General features: G+C 46.7%; 1 protein-coding gene across 1 annotated transcript; it reads left to right on the plus strand.

Annotated features, from left to right (window-relative positions):
- Positions 1 to 751: 751 nt before the first annotated feature.
- Positions 752 to 10,307, plus strand: LOC133111127 (uncharacterized). The gene is made up of 9 exons (XM_061221275.1): positions 752 to 939; positions 1,055 to 1,135; positions 1,268 to 1,387; positions 2,107 to 2,196; positions 2,349 to 3,150; positions 3,320 to 3,532; positions 3,684 to 4,581; positions 9,722 to 9,854; positions 9,972 to 10,307. Exons 1-9 carry the CDS (start codon positions 799 to 801, stop codon positions 10,305 to 10,307), a joined length of 2,814 nt encoding a protein of 937 aa, XP_061077259.1. The 5' UTR covers positions 752 to 798.
- The last annotated feature ends 4,939 nt before the right edge of the window (positions 10,308 to 15,246 follow it).

Consider the following 15,246-nt stretch of genomic DNA (forward strand, 5'->3'; position numbering starts at 1 on the left):
GTTAAATGCTGGACCCCAGGCTGAAAAACAGGCAGATTTCACTGACCATTCCATTCTTTACGTATATGGAGCTCGAAAATGGTGACGCAACAATAGCTTTTACTGGTTTACTTCGCGCGCTCATACATGGCAGTTGATGGCGGTTCCAACTGTCAAAAGTGACTGTAGCCCTGTCAATATTTTCGCTGGATACTCGGTATGTCCCGCCTTATAAGTCCATTTACATAGCGACAGAACTCAAGGATCAGGCCGAATCACTGATAGAAACAAGAGAAATGAATGACGATTAGAAAATGTATAACTTTTAAAGATTTAAATAAATCCTATGGTGCGATTGGACGGTGCGCCTCTACTGTGAAGTAAAAAAGTAGACAAATTACGTTTTCTGTGAGAAATGTATTGGCGAACTCACGTGAACACACAGCGGTCTACATTCTAAAGGCCCTTCCACACCAAGGCGGATTTTCCACGCGAATTTCCGCACGGAATTCCGCAGATTAACAAACTAATGAGTTCTAATGAGTCTGTGCACACCAAAAGGCGAAATTCGCTGCGCGGAAAAAAATATCGGATCAGTCCGATAAAGCTCCACTTTGCCCTCCCTATTAAAATATCCCTAGAGACCCAGAGGTTTCATTGAAACTGTTAAGTGTGTCAATTGTGTTTTTGTAGGCCCTCTTATCTCATTGGGTATGACTATAATGGCAGTGCGGATTTGTGTTATTCTTGTGTTGTTTGTCTTATGTTTTTTATTATAATGACAATTCACTGTGTTCTGTATCATGTCAGTTGGACAACATGTCTAAGTCACACAAAGCGATGGGTGATGGGGAATGGCTAGCACGCCTGCAGAGGTTTGCCAGCTCAGGAGTGTGGCCTTCTGGAGAGGGCAACAGACCTGCTCCTCGACAGAAGAGGTGGCACAAACTATACCAGAAGGTAAATGATACAACTAGCCGATAGCCTAACTATTAAATGCAATGTTGAATTCTGGTTACGTGGAGATGTGATGCCATACACAAAATAGCGTCATAGTTATTCTTCATGGTTACAGATAGAAGAGTGCCCGCTTCAGTCGAAGGGGCAGGCCAGTCTTTGGGGGAAATATCACCCCTGCACGTGTGGATTTCACAAGGTGCCTCCAATTATCCCACATTTCCACATTTTCAAATTGTGCAGATAGAATGCAATAGATGCAATATCAGTGTGTCAAAATTAACATTTGGAAGGCTGTATAATATTATGTGTCGTATGTCATATATTGCAGGGTCATCCACCAGCCAAAGTGGACGCCGCAGCCAGCACCAGTGCTGTGGGTGCCACCTCCAGCACTATTGCAGTGAGCGCCAGCACCAGTGCAGAGGACGTAACCCACAGCACTAGCACAGTGGGCACTGCTCTTGGCCGAGGCACACCACTGTGCAGTCCTGTCAATCGGCCCAAAATGTCTATTTCAATGGTAAGCATACTGTATTATTGCATAGTTACATCTTAATTTGGAACATAGTCACTTTCTACCCTTCGTGGTGCTGGTTTTATGTTTCACTGACCAACCAACTTTTAACCACCTTAGTATAACCATTCCTTCCCCCAGCAACAGACACCACAGTAAGATGCCACTCGAAATATACACATTTAAAAGTGAAGGGCATGTAAGTTGAAAGTTCATAATTACACCTCTTTATTGTATTAAATCTTTACTCCACCCCTCTCAATAGACTCCACAGACTCCACCGATTCCTGCCACATCCACATCAACCTCTGACCCCCAACCCTCTCCAGCTCTCCGGCCCATCATCCAGCCCTCCTCTTCCTTCTTCCTTCCCCCAGCAACAGACAACACAGTAAGAGGCCACTTCAAATATACACATTTTGTCGTTCAAAGCAGTTTCATGTTGTGTAAACTTATCGTCTCAACCTAGCCTGCAGACCCGGTGGAACTGCCATTCCTCTGGCCGCAGACTATGCTGCAGCATGACCAGAAGTGGGTGGCTGAAGCCCTGTTTCGGGGGAATAGCAAAGGCAAGCTGGAGCTGAAGGACAGTCTACAGCTGTGGTACCACCCCCCACCTCCAACTGTCTTATACCATCAGGCTCCCACTCCAGACAGGTGACATCCTCACCAGGCTGGAGGACATCAAGGCAGCCCTCACCTCCACTTATGGGTCAACTTTAAAAATGGATTCCACCAAAAAGGTCTGATCTGTATTTGTAATTGCACACTAATTTGAAATGTATTGTTGATATCATTTTGTTATTATATTATTTGATTTTTCAGTTTTTTTGGATAATTATAATGATGATTATTTGTTTGTTTTCTATGTGTATAATTTCTTTCTTTCTTTCAGATCACAAAGAAATTGAGTGGGCCAGCGAAGGGGACGGCCCAGTGGCTGACGTCCGTGGGCAATGAAATCGGTCAGGTACTGATTAGTGTCCTGACAGCAGACGAAGGCGGTGGAATAGATGCGATGACAGCGGGGTTGGTGGAGCGATACAGGAGGGCAGGTGTTGCTCCTCCGACTCTGCTGTATGTGGACTCCCACTGCTGCAAGGAGGCGGGAGACACGAAGCTGAAGCAGAGGTTTAGTGGCTGGCCAAATTTAATTATCCGCCTTGACATCTGGCACTTCATCCGACGTCTGGCTGGAGGGGTCACAACGGATGCCCACCAGCTGTATCCCATCTTTATGGCGAGGCTGTCGGCGTGCATTTTTGAATGGGACGCTGGGGACCTTGCCCAACTGCGAAGGGCCAAAAGGGAGCAGTTGACCCAAGAAGGCTGGCCTGTTCTGATGGATGCAGAAGTGGACAAGCACATCTCCAAGGCAGAGCTGGCACTACACTGTAAGAGAAGGACACGAGGGACAGACAACACCATCAGCCTCGTGGACATGCTCACAGAAGAGCTTATTGGGGACAAGGGCAAAGACTCCATGGGTGTTCCGCTCTTCGACACTGTGCGGATGATGCACTTGTGGCGGGTCCAGAAGCGACATGTTGGCTGCATTCAGGACCCCCCAAATGTAGAGCTCTACACAGAAACGGGGACGGTCACCAAGGGTGGAATTGCCCTGAAAACCTATAGGTGTGCCAGGGGCTCAACGTCGCTGGAGTCCTTTCACTGCCACCTGGCCAGATTTATTCCAGGTTTGTCTTTGCAGAATACACCACACCTGTCATTACTGTTTGTTTATTTCATTGCAATTAACATAATACACATTTTCCAAACAAATACACTGTATTTCTCTATGTAATGTATTGTGCTTCACTGTTGTGTTTCTCTATGTAATGTATTGACCTCTTTTGGTTTTCACAGGGAACAGCGCCAACAGTTTAAATTTTCAGATCTATCTGTTGGAAGGTATATTCCGCTGGAATAAAGACCGTGCTGCAGCTGCTCTTGCAGGTGGTGGAAATTCACCCCTGCGGACCTACACAGGGGAGCTGGTGTATGCCGTGAACACCAACTACACCGCGTTGTTTGGCAGGAAATTGGTCCCCCAATTTTCTCCCCCTGCTGTACACACAGGTAGATAAGATAATTTGTGACAAATGTATGACAAACTAATATCACACTGTTCAGGTAAAAGTGGTTTTATTGGTGTTCACAATTGTGTGCCTTTCAGAGAACCCCTTTTTAATTTCCCTTAATTTTTTTCCCTATTACACTGTTTCCTCAGGGGAGCTTATTGGAGTCCAATACCTGTTGAGGCAGAGTAAACAGCCCCTGGAGGACATGACCCCTGGCTCAGACAGGACCTCAGAGTTGCTGGAGGACCTTGATATAGAGGAACAAGGGGAAGAGGATGAAGGCTTTGTGGATACCTTGGGAGAGGAGGCCATTGTTGAAAGTTTAGTGCCACCAGTAGCGCCTGATGCTGCCCAGCCGCCCTCTGCTCCACCTCTGGTTAGCACCCAGCTGCCCTCTGCCCAGGGTCCACCTGCTCCAGTGATGCTGCCCGCTGCCCAGCTGCCCTCTGCCCAGGGTCCACCTGTTCCAGTGATGCTGCCCTCTGCCCAGCTGCCCTCTGCCCAGGGTCCACCTGCTCCAGTGCTACCTGCTGCCCTCTGCCCAGGGTCCACCTGCTCCAGTGATGCTGCCCTCTGCCCAGCTGCCCTCTGCCCAGGGTCCACCTGCTCCAGTGATGCTGCCCGCTGCCCAGCTGCCCTCTGCCCAGGGTCCACCTGCTCCAGTGATGCTGCCCTCTGCCCAGGGTCCACCTGCTCCTGTGCTGCCTGCTGCCCAGCTGCCCTCTGCCCAGGGTCCACCTGTTCCAGTGATGCTGCCCTCTGCCCGCTGCCCTCTGCCCAGGGTCCACCTGTTCCAGTGATGCTGCCCTCTGCCCGCTGCCCAGCTGCCCTCTGCCCAGGGTCCACCTGCTCCAGTGATGCTGCCCTCTGCCCAGGGTCCACCTGCTCCAGTAATGCTGCCTGCTGCCCAGCTGCCCTCTGCCCAGGGTCCACCTGCTCCAGTGATGCTGCCCTCTGCCCAGGGTCCACCTGCTCCAGTGCTGCCTGCTGCCTGCTGCCCAGCTGCTCTCTGCCCAGGGTCCACCTGGCCATGTGCCCTCAGCAACGGTAAGGTTCCCTATAGTAGTCAAATGATAGTAGTCACATTCCCAATAATTTAGTAATTTTCCAATGAGAAACAAATACACAAATGTAGTAGTGTATGATTTCCATAATGAAACTAAATGAAACTATGAAAGTGCATATGTACACCCATCTAAACACCAGTTATATATTTCCAGGTTGACGGACATGGGGTTCCTGGATTGGACAGGGTGGATGAGTTGGCGGAATACCTGGTGGAACTGCGTAGTCAATCCAGCCTGACAATGACAAACCAACAGGTGGCAACAATTATATGTTTGTGGCAGAACCTGGAGCAGTTTGATAAAGACAGGGTGACCTATGCCGCCCGTCATCATCCCAGGCTAGTTACGGGGAGTTTTAGGTCCCCAAAAAAGAAGGCAGTTTTTACTCCTGGTGTAGACAGCACCAAAAGGTGTGTGCTAGGCTCTAGTGGCTCTCCAGCACAGTGGCCTAACTGCTGTCGTCTGGTGGAGATGATTTTTATAAGGCTGTGCAACATCTACCGCAGCCCCAAAAAACAGGGCACAGTATCGGTGTCCAGGTGGGACTTGATTCTCAGAGATTATAGGAGAATACGGCAGTTAATATTGAGTAACGCGATAGTGATGCAGCAGACTACACTCCAATTAGTGGAGGTAAACCAGAGGACCCTGATGACCTGGCACAATGAGCGCTTGAAGGCTCAGGAGGTCTCAGTGCTTATGCAGGGGCTGCAGCTTCCTGTGGCTAGGCCAGTCACTTTGGATACCCTGCCACCAGCACGAGTGCAGCCTGTTGCGCCACCAAACTACAGCCACCAATTACATCATTATAACATGCCAGCAAACACAGCTGGGCAGGCAAAAACCAAATTGAGAACAATTCGGCCCTCTCCCTCAGCTACCTCAGCCCCTACGGCACCTCAGTTGTATAGGTTACTACCCAAACCAGCTCCTGTTGGGTCTGTGCCTACTGCCCTATTGCACACCACTGTTGCCATTTCTCCTGTGCCCTCTCCACCTGCAGAGAGTACACTAAAAAGGAAGTACACCCGGATGGTAACAACTAATTTGTGTAGGAAATGTGGCCAGTTTCGCACAGGGGAAACTGGCCACAGCCAATATAAAGGGAAAATTTACTGCCCCAAAACAGAAACCAAAAGCAAAGAGGAGTGGCTGCGAAAAATGAGGCAGCTTTAGCACATTAATTTAAGGGAGCTACTCTCCATAAAAAGAGGTGGGCACAAATACGTCATGCCGGTAGTATGTGTTTGTGTGGTTTTTTTTTGGGGTTTTTTTTTTTTACAGTTTTTTTGTACAGTGTACAGTTTCTTTAAAATACTGCCAACCTGTCCATGAATGTAAATATGTTAATAGGCTAATAAATATACTTTTATGTGAAATTGAAATCTGGTGTGTTGTATTCATTCACAATTAGGTCTTCTACATGTTAAATGTAATGCTATTTATGGATATTTTTATATAATAATACAAATATAATGTATAAAATATAATAATATGGTTATTTTGATCTTCAAAAGGCTGCCTTTGATATGCATGCAGGCTAGAATTTGGATAATTCTGATAATTGACATTTCTCTGGGCCAAAACATACTAAAAGTCAATCCATTGATTGAAAAACAGCAAAAAACCAAAATATCTGCACTTTTCTTTTGTGCCGGCGCAGATTCGAACCGACGACTTCCTGGAATTTCTTTCCCTTTTCTCCCCCCCTTTTCCCCCTTCTTCCCCTTGTTATACAGACGAATGTTCCCCAGCTTTAGCTCAGTTGGGAGAGCGTTAGACTGAAGATCTAAAGGTCCCTGGTTCGATCCCGGGTTTCGGCACACTGTCCGCGCTCCCTTTTTTGTGAATTGTCCTGACCTCCCTACCTGAGCCTGCTGACCGCTCAACAGTCTGGTGGGTGATAAAACCGCGCTCGCATGACGCAATCAACTTCTGAGGATTTCTGCCATTTTTTTGATAAAGCACTGTGGCAAACAAGTTCCCCAGATTTCACCCTCTACAAAAACCGCCGTGCGGCCGTGCGGGAACATTGCTGCCAATGGTCATTTGTTCTTCATTTGCGTAGATTACTGACTGTGCAGGAGAAAAGTGAAAAGCCAACATCAAGAGCGCGCTGTTACCCTTTCGCCTCCCCGTGAGAGATGCGGGACAAGACTCCTTTTACCTGAAGTTTGCTTTGTTTTGTCGGTGGGAAGAACAAGAGGGCAAACTCCCCGTCGGGGAATCGAACCCCGGTCTCCCGCGTGACAGGCGGGGATACAGGCCACTATACTAACGAGGAGACGGTGCCGGCTGCCAGAGCGCCCCACAGCGCGCCGGATACATCGATGTCGCTCAGCGATCGTGCTGGGAGGAATTCCAATGGGCCAGAGTTACTACAAGCGAGCAGCAATGTGATACTTGAATTTAAAGACAACTCCAGTCACCTCTTGTTGAGGGATGGCTGTATTGGAGGAGAAAACTGCCAGAGATAAATTGCTGTGCTTTCTGACAGAGTATCTTTCCTTTCATCGATATCTTCGGCAGCACGTGGGCTACTCGGCCATTTTACGCATTGAACCTGCAGCATTGTTGTACCAGCGTCACTCTTCAGTGATCATTCCACGGAGGGTGTGGAAATTGCGGTACCCGGCGAGCGAAAGTCTGAAGAAGTCAGATCCAATGGCGTTCCTGGGTCTATGTTTCAAGCGCCAACCGCATGCCGAGTCCTAGATTTGCTTCCCCAATGAAATGACCAGGTCTAGGTTTTGCCGTCCAATCGCTGCGCGCTTTCAGACTTTCGCTCAAGCGTCCAATCACCGCACTCGGTCAGACTTTCGTAGAGGAGCGAAGCGGTAGGCACAAGCACTGCTGACGGCACAGCCGTTGATCGATCAAGACGAACAGGTACGTTTTCATTAACACGAGTAAACTCTCTCAGCCGTCAGAATTCAAATACTTACCCCAACTTTGTTAAGCGGCATTAGCTTTAGGTAACCTAGACTGGTGCTAGTTTGGGAAGCTAGATGCTTTCAGCTAATACAGTGATTTTGAACCTTAACATGGTTAAAAATATTGATGGCGGACAACCGAAAAATGTATTTCTGGAAACAACATGAATATTATGATTACAATCTCAGTTTAATCTTAAATTAACGTGTTGTGGACAATAATTCTGCTTAGGTGGAATTTAAATGTGACAAAAATTCCTGTTTTTGTGGCTTTTAAGGGCTCATTTTACCAGCATGCCATCAATGTTAAATGCTGGACCCCAAGCTGAAATACAGGCAGATTTCACTGACCATTCCATTCTTTACGTATATGGAGCTCGAAAATGGTGACGCAACAATAGCTTTTACTGGTTTACTTCGCGCGCTCATACATGGCAGTTGATGGCAGTTCCAACTGTCAAAAGTGACTGTAGCCCGGTCAATATTTTCGCTGGATACTCGGTATGTCCCGCCTTAAAAGCCCATTTACATAGCAACAGAACTCAAGGATCAGGCCGAATCACTGATAGAAACAAGAGAAATGAATGACGATTAGAAAATGAATAACTTTTAAAGATTTAAATAAATCCTATGGTGCGATTGGACGGTGCGCCTCTATGGGAAGTAAAAAAGTCGACAAATGACGTTTTCTGTGAGAAATGTATTGGCGAACTCACGTGAACACACAGCGGTCTACATTCTAAAGGCCCTTCCACACCAAGGCTGTGCACACCAAAAGGCGAAATTCGCTGCGCGGAAAAAAATATCGGATCAGTCCGATAAAGCTCCACTTTGCCCTCCCTATTAAAATATCCCTCGAGACCCAGAGGTTTCATTGAAACTGTTAAGTGTGTCAATTGTGTTTTTGTAGGCCCTCTTATCTCATTGGGTATGACTATAATGGCAGTGCGGATTTGTGTTATTCTTGTGTTGTTTGTCTTATGTTTTTTATTATAATGACAATTCACTGTGTTCTGTATCATGTCAGTTGGACAACATGTCTAAGTCACACAAAGCGATGGGTGATGGGGAATGGCTAGCACGCCTGCAGAGGTTTGCCAGCTCAGGAGTGTGGCCTTCTGGAGAGGGCAACAGACCTGCTCCTCGACAGAAGAGGTGGCACAAACTGTACCAGAAGGTAAATGATACAACTAGCCGATAACCTAACTATTAAATGCAATGTTGATATAGTTATTCATTGAATTCTGGTTACTTGGAGATGTGATGCCATACACAAAATGGCGACATAGTTATTCTTCATGGTTACAGACAGAAGAGTGCCCGCTTCAGTCGAAGGGGCAGGCCAGTCTTTGGGGGAAATATCACCCCTGCTCGTGTGGATTTCACAAGGTGCCTCCAATTATCCCACATTTCCACATTTTCAAATTGTGCAGATAGAATGCAATAGATGCAATATCAGTGTGTCAAAATTAACATTTGGAAGGCTGTATAATATTATGTGTCGTATGTCTTTGTACGTATATTGCAGGGTCATCCACCAGCCAAAGTGGACGCCGCAGCCAGTAAACAGTAAGCATACTGTATTATTGCATAGTTACATCTTTTTGAATTTGAAACATAGTCACTTTCTACCCTTAGTGGTGCTGGTTTTATGTTTCACTGACCAACCAACTTTTAACCACCTTAGGATAACCATTACCGACGTTTTGTGAACTGTTTGAAAAGTCAAGGTTTGGGGGCTCGCATGTGGCTGCAGCCAGGCCTAATTGGAATGTGCAGAGGAAACCCACCCAGGTGAAAATATATATATAATACCACTTCATTTCATTGAAAGTGAAGGACATGTAAGTTGAAAGTTCATAATACACCTTTTTATTGTATTAAATCTTTACCCAACCCCTCTCAATAGACTCCACAGACTCCACCGATTCCTGCCACATCCACATCAACCTCTGACCCCCAATCCTCTCCAGCTCTCCAGCCCATCATCCAGTCCTCCTCTTCCTTCTTCCTTCCTCCAGCATCAGACACCACAGTAAGATGCCACTCGAAATATACACATTTAAAAGTGAAGGGCATGTAAGTTGAAAGTTCATAATTGCACCTCTTTATTGCATTAAAACTTTACACAACGCCCAGCAGAACTATGGAGTCTCCGGGTGGCACCCTTTCCAGGATGCGGCCCAGTGACTCCAAGAAGGCCGGATACCTGATTCCTGCCACATCCACATCAACCTCTGACCCCCAACCCTCTCCAGCTCTCCGGCCCATCATCCAGCCCTCCTCTTCCTTCTTCCTTCCCCCAGCAACAGACACCACAGTAAGAGGCCACTTCAAATATAGACATTTTGTCGTTCAAAGTAGTTTCATGTTGTGTAAACTTATCGTCTCAACCTAGCCTGCAGACCCGGTGGAACTGCCATTGCTCTGGCCGCAGACAATGCTGCAGCATGACCAGAAGTGGGTGGCTGAAGCCGTGTTTCGGGGGAATAGCAAAGGCAAGCTGGAGCTGAAGGACAGTCTACAGCTGTGGTACCACCCCCCACCTCCAACTGTCTTATACCATCAGGCTCCCACTCCAGACAGGTTCTTCTCCCACCGGCTCCTGGTCTGGATGCCCTATAGGCTGTGGAAGCTACGCCTCCAGTGCACCAGCCCTGCCTGTGCCGGACATCAGTTGTGTGGTGGTGGACTGCACAGGAGGGTGCGGCAAGTGCTGGACATCGACAACCACTACAATATGGTCAGAGACCCTTATCTGCACCAGGTGTAGGTCCAGCTACCTGTCCTGGGGACACACCGTGCTGCAGCAGTTAGACCTGACCCATCGGTCCGAGTTCAGGGTCATCCTCACCCGCAAGTAATTATTTTGCCCTCTTATTCACTTATGTATGAGCTTTTTATGACCTTTGACAGTATTTATTTCAAAAAGCGTCCCTGAAAATTATACTTGAATTGATTTCCTCTTCAGACTTGCCTGTCACATACGTGTCATTCGCTTGTTGCGTGAGAGGACCCTGGGGAATGGACCGGTGCGGCTCATAGGTCAACTGACAGAGAACCACAGTGAGGAGTGGTTACAGCGGTGAGTCGGTACACCTCAGAGTGTATGGGGTTTCAAAACAAACCCGGCCTCCAACAGCTGACGTTTCAGGAACCTCCACCACCTGTGCCAGTGCCAAACTACAAGTGCCTCCTCACTGTGTACAGCAAGGACATCCTCACCAGGCTGGAGGATATCAAGGCAGCCCTCACCTCCACTTATGGGTCAACTTTAAAAATGGATTCCACCAAAAAGGTCTGATCTGTATTTGTAATTGCACACTAATTTGAAATGTATTGTTGATATCATTTTGTTATTGTTTGATCATTTTTCAGTTTTTTTGGATAATTATAATGATGATTATTTGTTTGTTTTCTATGTGTATAATTTATTTCTTTCTTTCAGATCACAAAGAAATTGAGTGGGCCAGCGAAGGGGACGGCCCAGTGGCTGACGTCTGTGGGCAATGAAATCGGTCAGGTACTGATTAGTGTCCAGACAGCAGACGAAGGCGGTGGAATAGATGCGATGACAGCGGGGTTGGTGGAGCGATACAGGAGGGCAGGTGTTGCTCCTCCGACTCTGCTGTATGTGGACTCCCACTGCTGCAAGGAGGCGGGAGACACGAAGCTGAAGCAGAGGTTTAGTGGCTGGCCAAATTTAATTATCCGCCTTGACATCTGGCATTTCATCCGACGTCTGGCTGGAGGGGTCACAACGGATGCCCACCAGCTGTATCCCATCTTTATGGCGAGGCTGTCGGCGTGCAATTTTGAATGGGACGCTGGGGACCTTGCCCAACTGCGAAGGGCCAAAAGGGAGCAGTTGACCCAAGAAGGCTGGCCTGTTCTGATGGATGCAGAAGTGGACAAGCACATCTCCAAGGCAGAACTGGCGCTTCACTGTAAGAGAAGGACACGAGGGACGGACAACACCATCAGCCTCGTGGACATGCTCATAGAAGAGCTTATTGGGGACAAGGGCAAAGACTCCATGGGTGTTCCGCTCTTCGACACTGTGCGGATGATGCACTTGTGGCGGGTTCAGAAGCGACATGTTGGCTGCATTCAGGACCTCCCAAATGTAGAGCTCTACACAGAAACGGGGACGGTCACCAAGGGTGGAATTGCCCTGAAAACCTATAGGTGTGCCAGGGGCTCAACGTCGCTGGAGTCCTTTCACTGCCACCTGGCCAGATTTATTCCAGGTTTGTCTTTGCAGAATATACCACACCTGTCATTACTGTCATTACTGTTTGTTTATTTCATTGCAATTAACATAATACACATTTTCCAAACAAATACACTGTATTTCTCTATGTAATGTATTGTGCTTCACTGTTGTGTTTCTCTATGTAATGTATTGACCTCTTTTGGTTTTCACAGGGAACAGCGCCAACAGTTTAAATTTTGTTAAAATCTGTTGGAAGGTATATTCCGCTGGAATAAAGACTGTGCTGCAGCTGCTCTTGCAGATGGTGGAAATTCACCCCTGCGGACCTACACAGGGGAGCTGGTGTATGCCGTGAACACCAACTACACCGCGTTGTTTGGCAGGAAATTGGTCCCCCAATTTTCTCCCCCTGCTGTACATACAGGTAGATAAGAAACTAATATCACACTGTTCATGTAAAAGTGGTTTTATTGGTGTTCACAATTGTGTGCCTTTCAGAGAACCCCTTTTTAATTTCCCTTCATTTTTTTCCCTATTACACTGTTTCCTCAGGGGAGCTTATTGGATTCCAATACCTGTTGAGGCAGAGTAAACAGCCCCTGGAGGACATGACCCCTGGCTCAGACAGGACCTCAGAGTTGCTGGAGGACCTTGATATAGAGGAACAAGGGGAAGAGGATGAAAGCTTTGTGGATACCTCGGGAGAGGAGGCCATTGTTGAAAGTTTAGTGCCACCAGTAGCGCCTGATGCTGCCCAGCCGCCCTCTGCTCCACCTCTGGTTAGCACCCAGCTGCCCTCTGCCCAGGGTCCACCTGCTCCAGTGCTGCTGCCTGCTGCCCAGCTGCCCTCTGCCCAGGGTCCACCTGCTCCTGTGCTGCCTGTCGCCCAGACGCTCTTTGGACCTCGGCTTTGTTCCCAGGGTTCACCTGGCTTTGTTCCCACAGCAACGGTAAGATTCCCTATAGTAGTCAAACGACAAACTCACATTCCCAATAATTTAGTAATTTTCCAATGAGAAACAAATACACAAATGTAGTAGTGTATGATTTCCATAATGAAACTAAATGAAACTATGAAAGTGCATATGTACACCCATCTAAACACCAGTCATATATTTCCAGGTTGACGGGGTCCTGGATTGGACAGGGTGGATGAGTTGGCGGAATACCTGGTGGAACTGCATAGTCAATCCAGCCTGACATTGACAAACCAACAGGCGGCAACAATTATAAGTTTGTGGCAGAACCTGGAGCAGTTTGATAAAGACAGGGTGACCTATGCCGCCCGTCATCATCCCAGGCTAGTTACGGGGAGTTTTAGGTCCCCAAAAAAGAAGGCAGTTTTTACTCCTGGTGTAGACAGCACCAAAAGGTGTGTGCTAGGCTCTAGTGGCTCTCCAGCGCAGTGGCCTAACTGCTGTCGTCTGGTGGAGGTGATTTTTATAAGGCTGTGCAACATCTACCGCAGCCCCAAAAAACAGGGCACAGTATCGGTGTCCAGGTGGGACTTAATTCTAAGAGAGAATACGGCAGTTAATATTGAGTAACGCGATAGTGATGCAGCAGACTACACTCCAATTAGTGGAGGTAAACCAGAGGACCCTGATGACCTGGCACAATGAGCGCTTGAAGGCTCAGGAGGTCTCAGTGCTTATGCAGGGGCTGCAGCTTCCTGTGGCTAGGCCAGTCACTTTGGATACTCTGCCACCAGCACGAGTGCAGCCTGTTGCACCACCAAACTATAGCCACCAATTACATAATTATAACTTGCCGGCGAAAACCAAATGAAGAAAGATTCAGCCCTCTGCCTCAGCCCCGAAGGCATCTCAGTGGTATAGGATACTACTCAAACCAGCTCCTGTTGGGTCTGTGCCTACTAGGTCATTAAAGGGGAAGTGAAATACTAGATTAAGTTGGCATAATTTACAAGATTGATTCCCAATATATACATCCTTAAAGGTTTAAGACTGCCAGTAAAGCTGGATTAATAATAAGTATAATAATAAGTAATTAAATTACCATTTTTTTAAAGTGCAGTAATGAATTTCATCGATGACTGAAGCTGAGTTCCAGGGAGATGGAGAAGAGGATGATGAAGAGGAGGAGGATGTAAGTTTGTAATTTTAAATTAAGCTTCTGTTCTGTTGAAGCATTATCACATTGACAGTTACCTTTAAGGCTGTATGGAGCTGCCTGCTTGTTTTTTTAACATAACTCGCACTGCACATGTTGACTTGCTAAGGGCTTAAAAGGCAGGTGCTGTAAGTTGTTTAATGATGTTGCTGGTGTTACCCCCCTTGTGGGAATAAAAAACGATTTAATCTTTTACCATCTTGTAACGTCTTTATTTTATACACTAAATTGCATGCCGTGGTATCGATAAGAGTATCGATAAATACCGGCACCGATAAGGAGTATCGGTATTGGTATCGGTATCAATAAAATCCTAACGATACACATCCCTAGTGCCTACTGCCCTAATGCACACCACTGTTGCCATTTCTCCTGTGCCCTCTCCACCTGCAGAGAGTACAGAAAAAAGGAAGTACACCCGGACGGTAACGACTAATTCGTGTAGGAGATGTGGCCAGTTTCGCACAGGGGAACCTGGCCACAGCCAATATAAAGGGAAAATTTACTGCCCAAAAACAGAAACTTTAAGCAAAGAGGAGTGGCTGCGAAAAATGAGGCAGCTTTAGCACATTAATTTAAGGGAGCTACTCTCCATAAAGAGGTGGGCACAAATACATCATGCAGGTAGTATGCCGAAGATAATAATCTGGATATTTTGATCTTTATGGAGTTGCATTTGAATCCAATAGGCCTAGCTTCTTGCAGTCTGAATGAAATGTAGGCCTATTACAGCGTAGTGTGAATGATGACTACTCTAAAAGCCATAGGAAACAAGGCCATAGGATAGTCAATGTAGTTAAATAACAGTATTTTGGGGAAAGTTTAAATTGCTATACTCCTACAAGAAACAAAACATACAAAAGAACCAAAATATCTGCACTTTTCTTTTGCGCCGGCACGGATTCGAACCGGCGACTTCCTGGAATTTCTTCCCCTTTTCCCCCTTCTTCCCCTTGTTATACTGACGAATGTTCCCCAGCTTACTGCTATTTTCACATACATACTACTGTACTACGTATGTTGCCTCATTGTGTATGTGTAAATATGTTTATACAGTTCTGTACTTTAATAAGCTTTACCCTTCACCTCAGTTACATATTTTACACCAACAATCATGCCACAATAAAAATCACTCTTGGTTGATATGAACTTTAACTGAAGCTCCTGATCCATATCTGAATGATTTTATGCATTGCACTGCTGCCACGATTAGGTAATCGCATGACTAAGTAGATGTACAGGTGTTCCTAATAAAGTTCTCAGTGAGTGGATATTTTGGCAATTGTCTGTATCTGTGTGCATGGATAGTAGACAAGTTGTAAATATTGTTCTCCTTCAGTTGCCATAAAAACCTTTACCCAAC

Source organism: Conger conger, chromosome 15 (assembly GCF_963514075.1).
Source record: "Conger conger chromosome 15, fConCon1.1, whole genome shotgun sequence".
NCBI classification, from domain to species: domain Eukaryota; kingdom Metazoa; phylum Chordata; class Actinopteri; order Anguilliformes; family Congridae; genus Conger; species Conger conger.

Bases quoted from the DNA above. Each gene is read 5' to 3' on its own strand.
- LOC133111127 (XM_061221275.1), top strand. From the start codon at position 799: ATGTCTAAGTCACACAAAGCGATGGGTGATGGGGAATGGCTAGCACGC. The intron at 2,197-2,348 runs GTCTGATCTGTA...TCTTTCTTTCAG, and splicing joins AAATGGATTCCACCAAAAAG to ATCACAAAGAAATTGAGTGG. The intron at 3,533-3,683 runs GTAGATAAGATA...CTGTTTCCTCAG, and splicing joins TCCCCCTGCTGTACACACAG to GGGAGCTTATTGGAGTCCAA.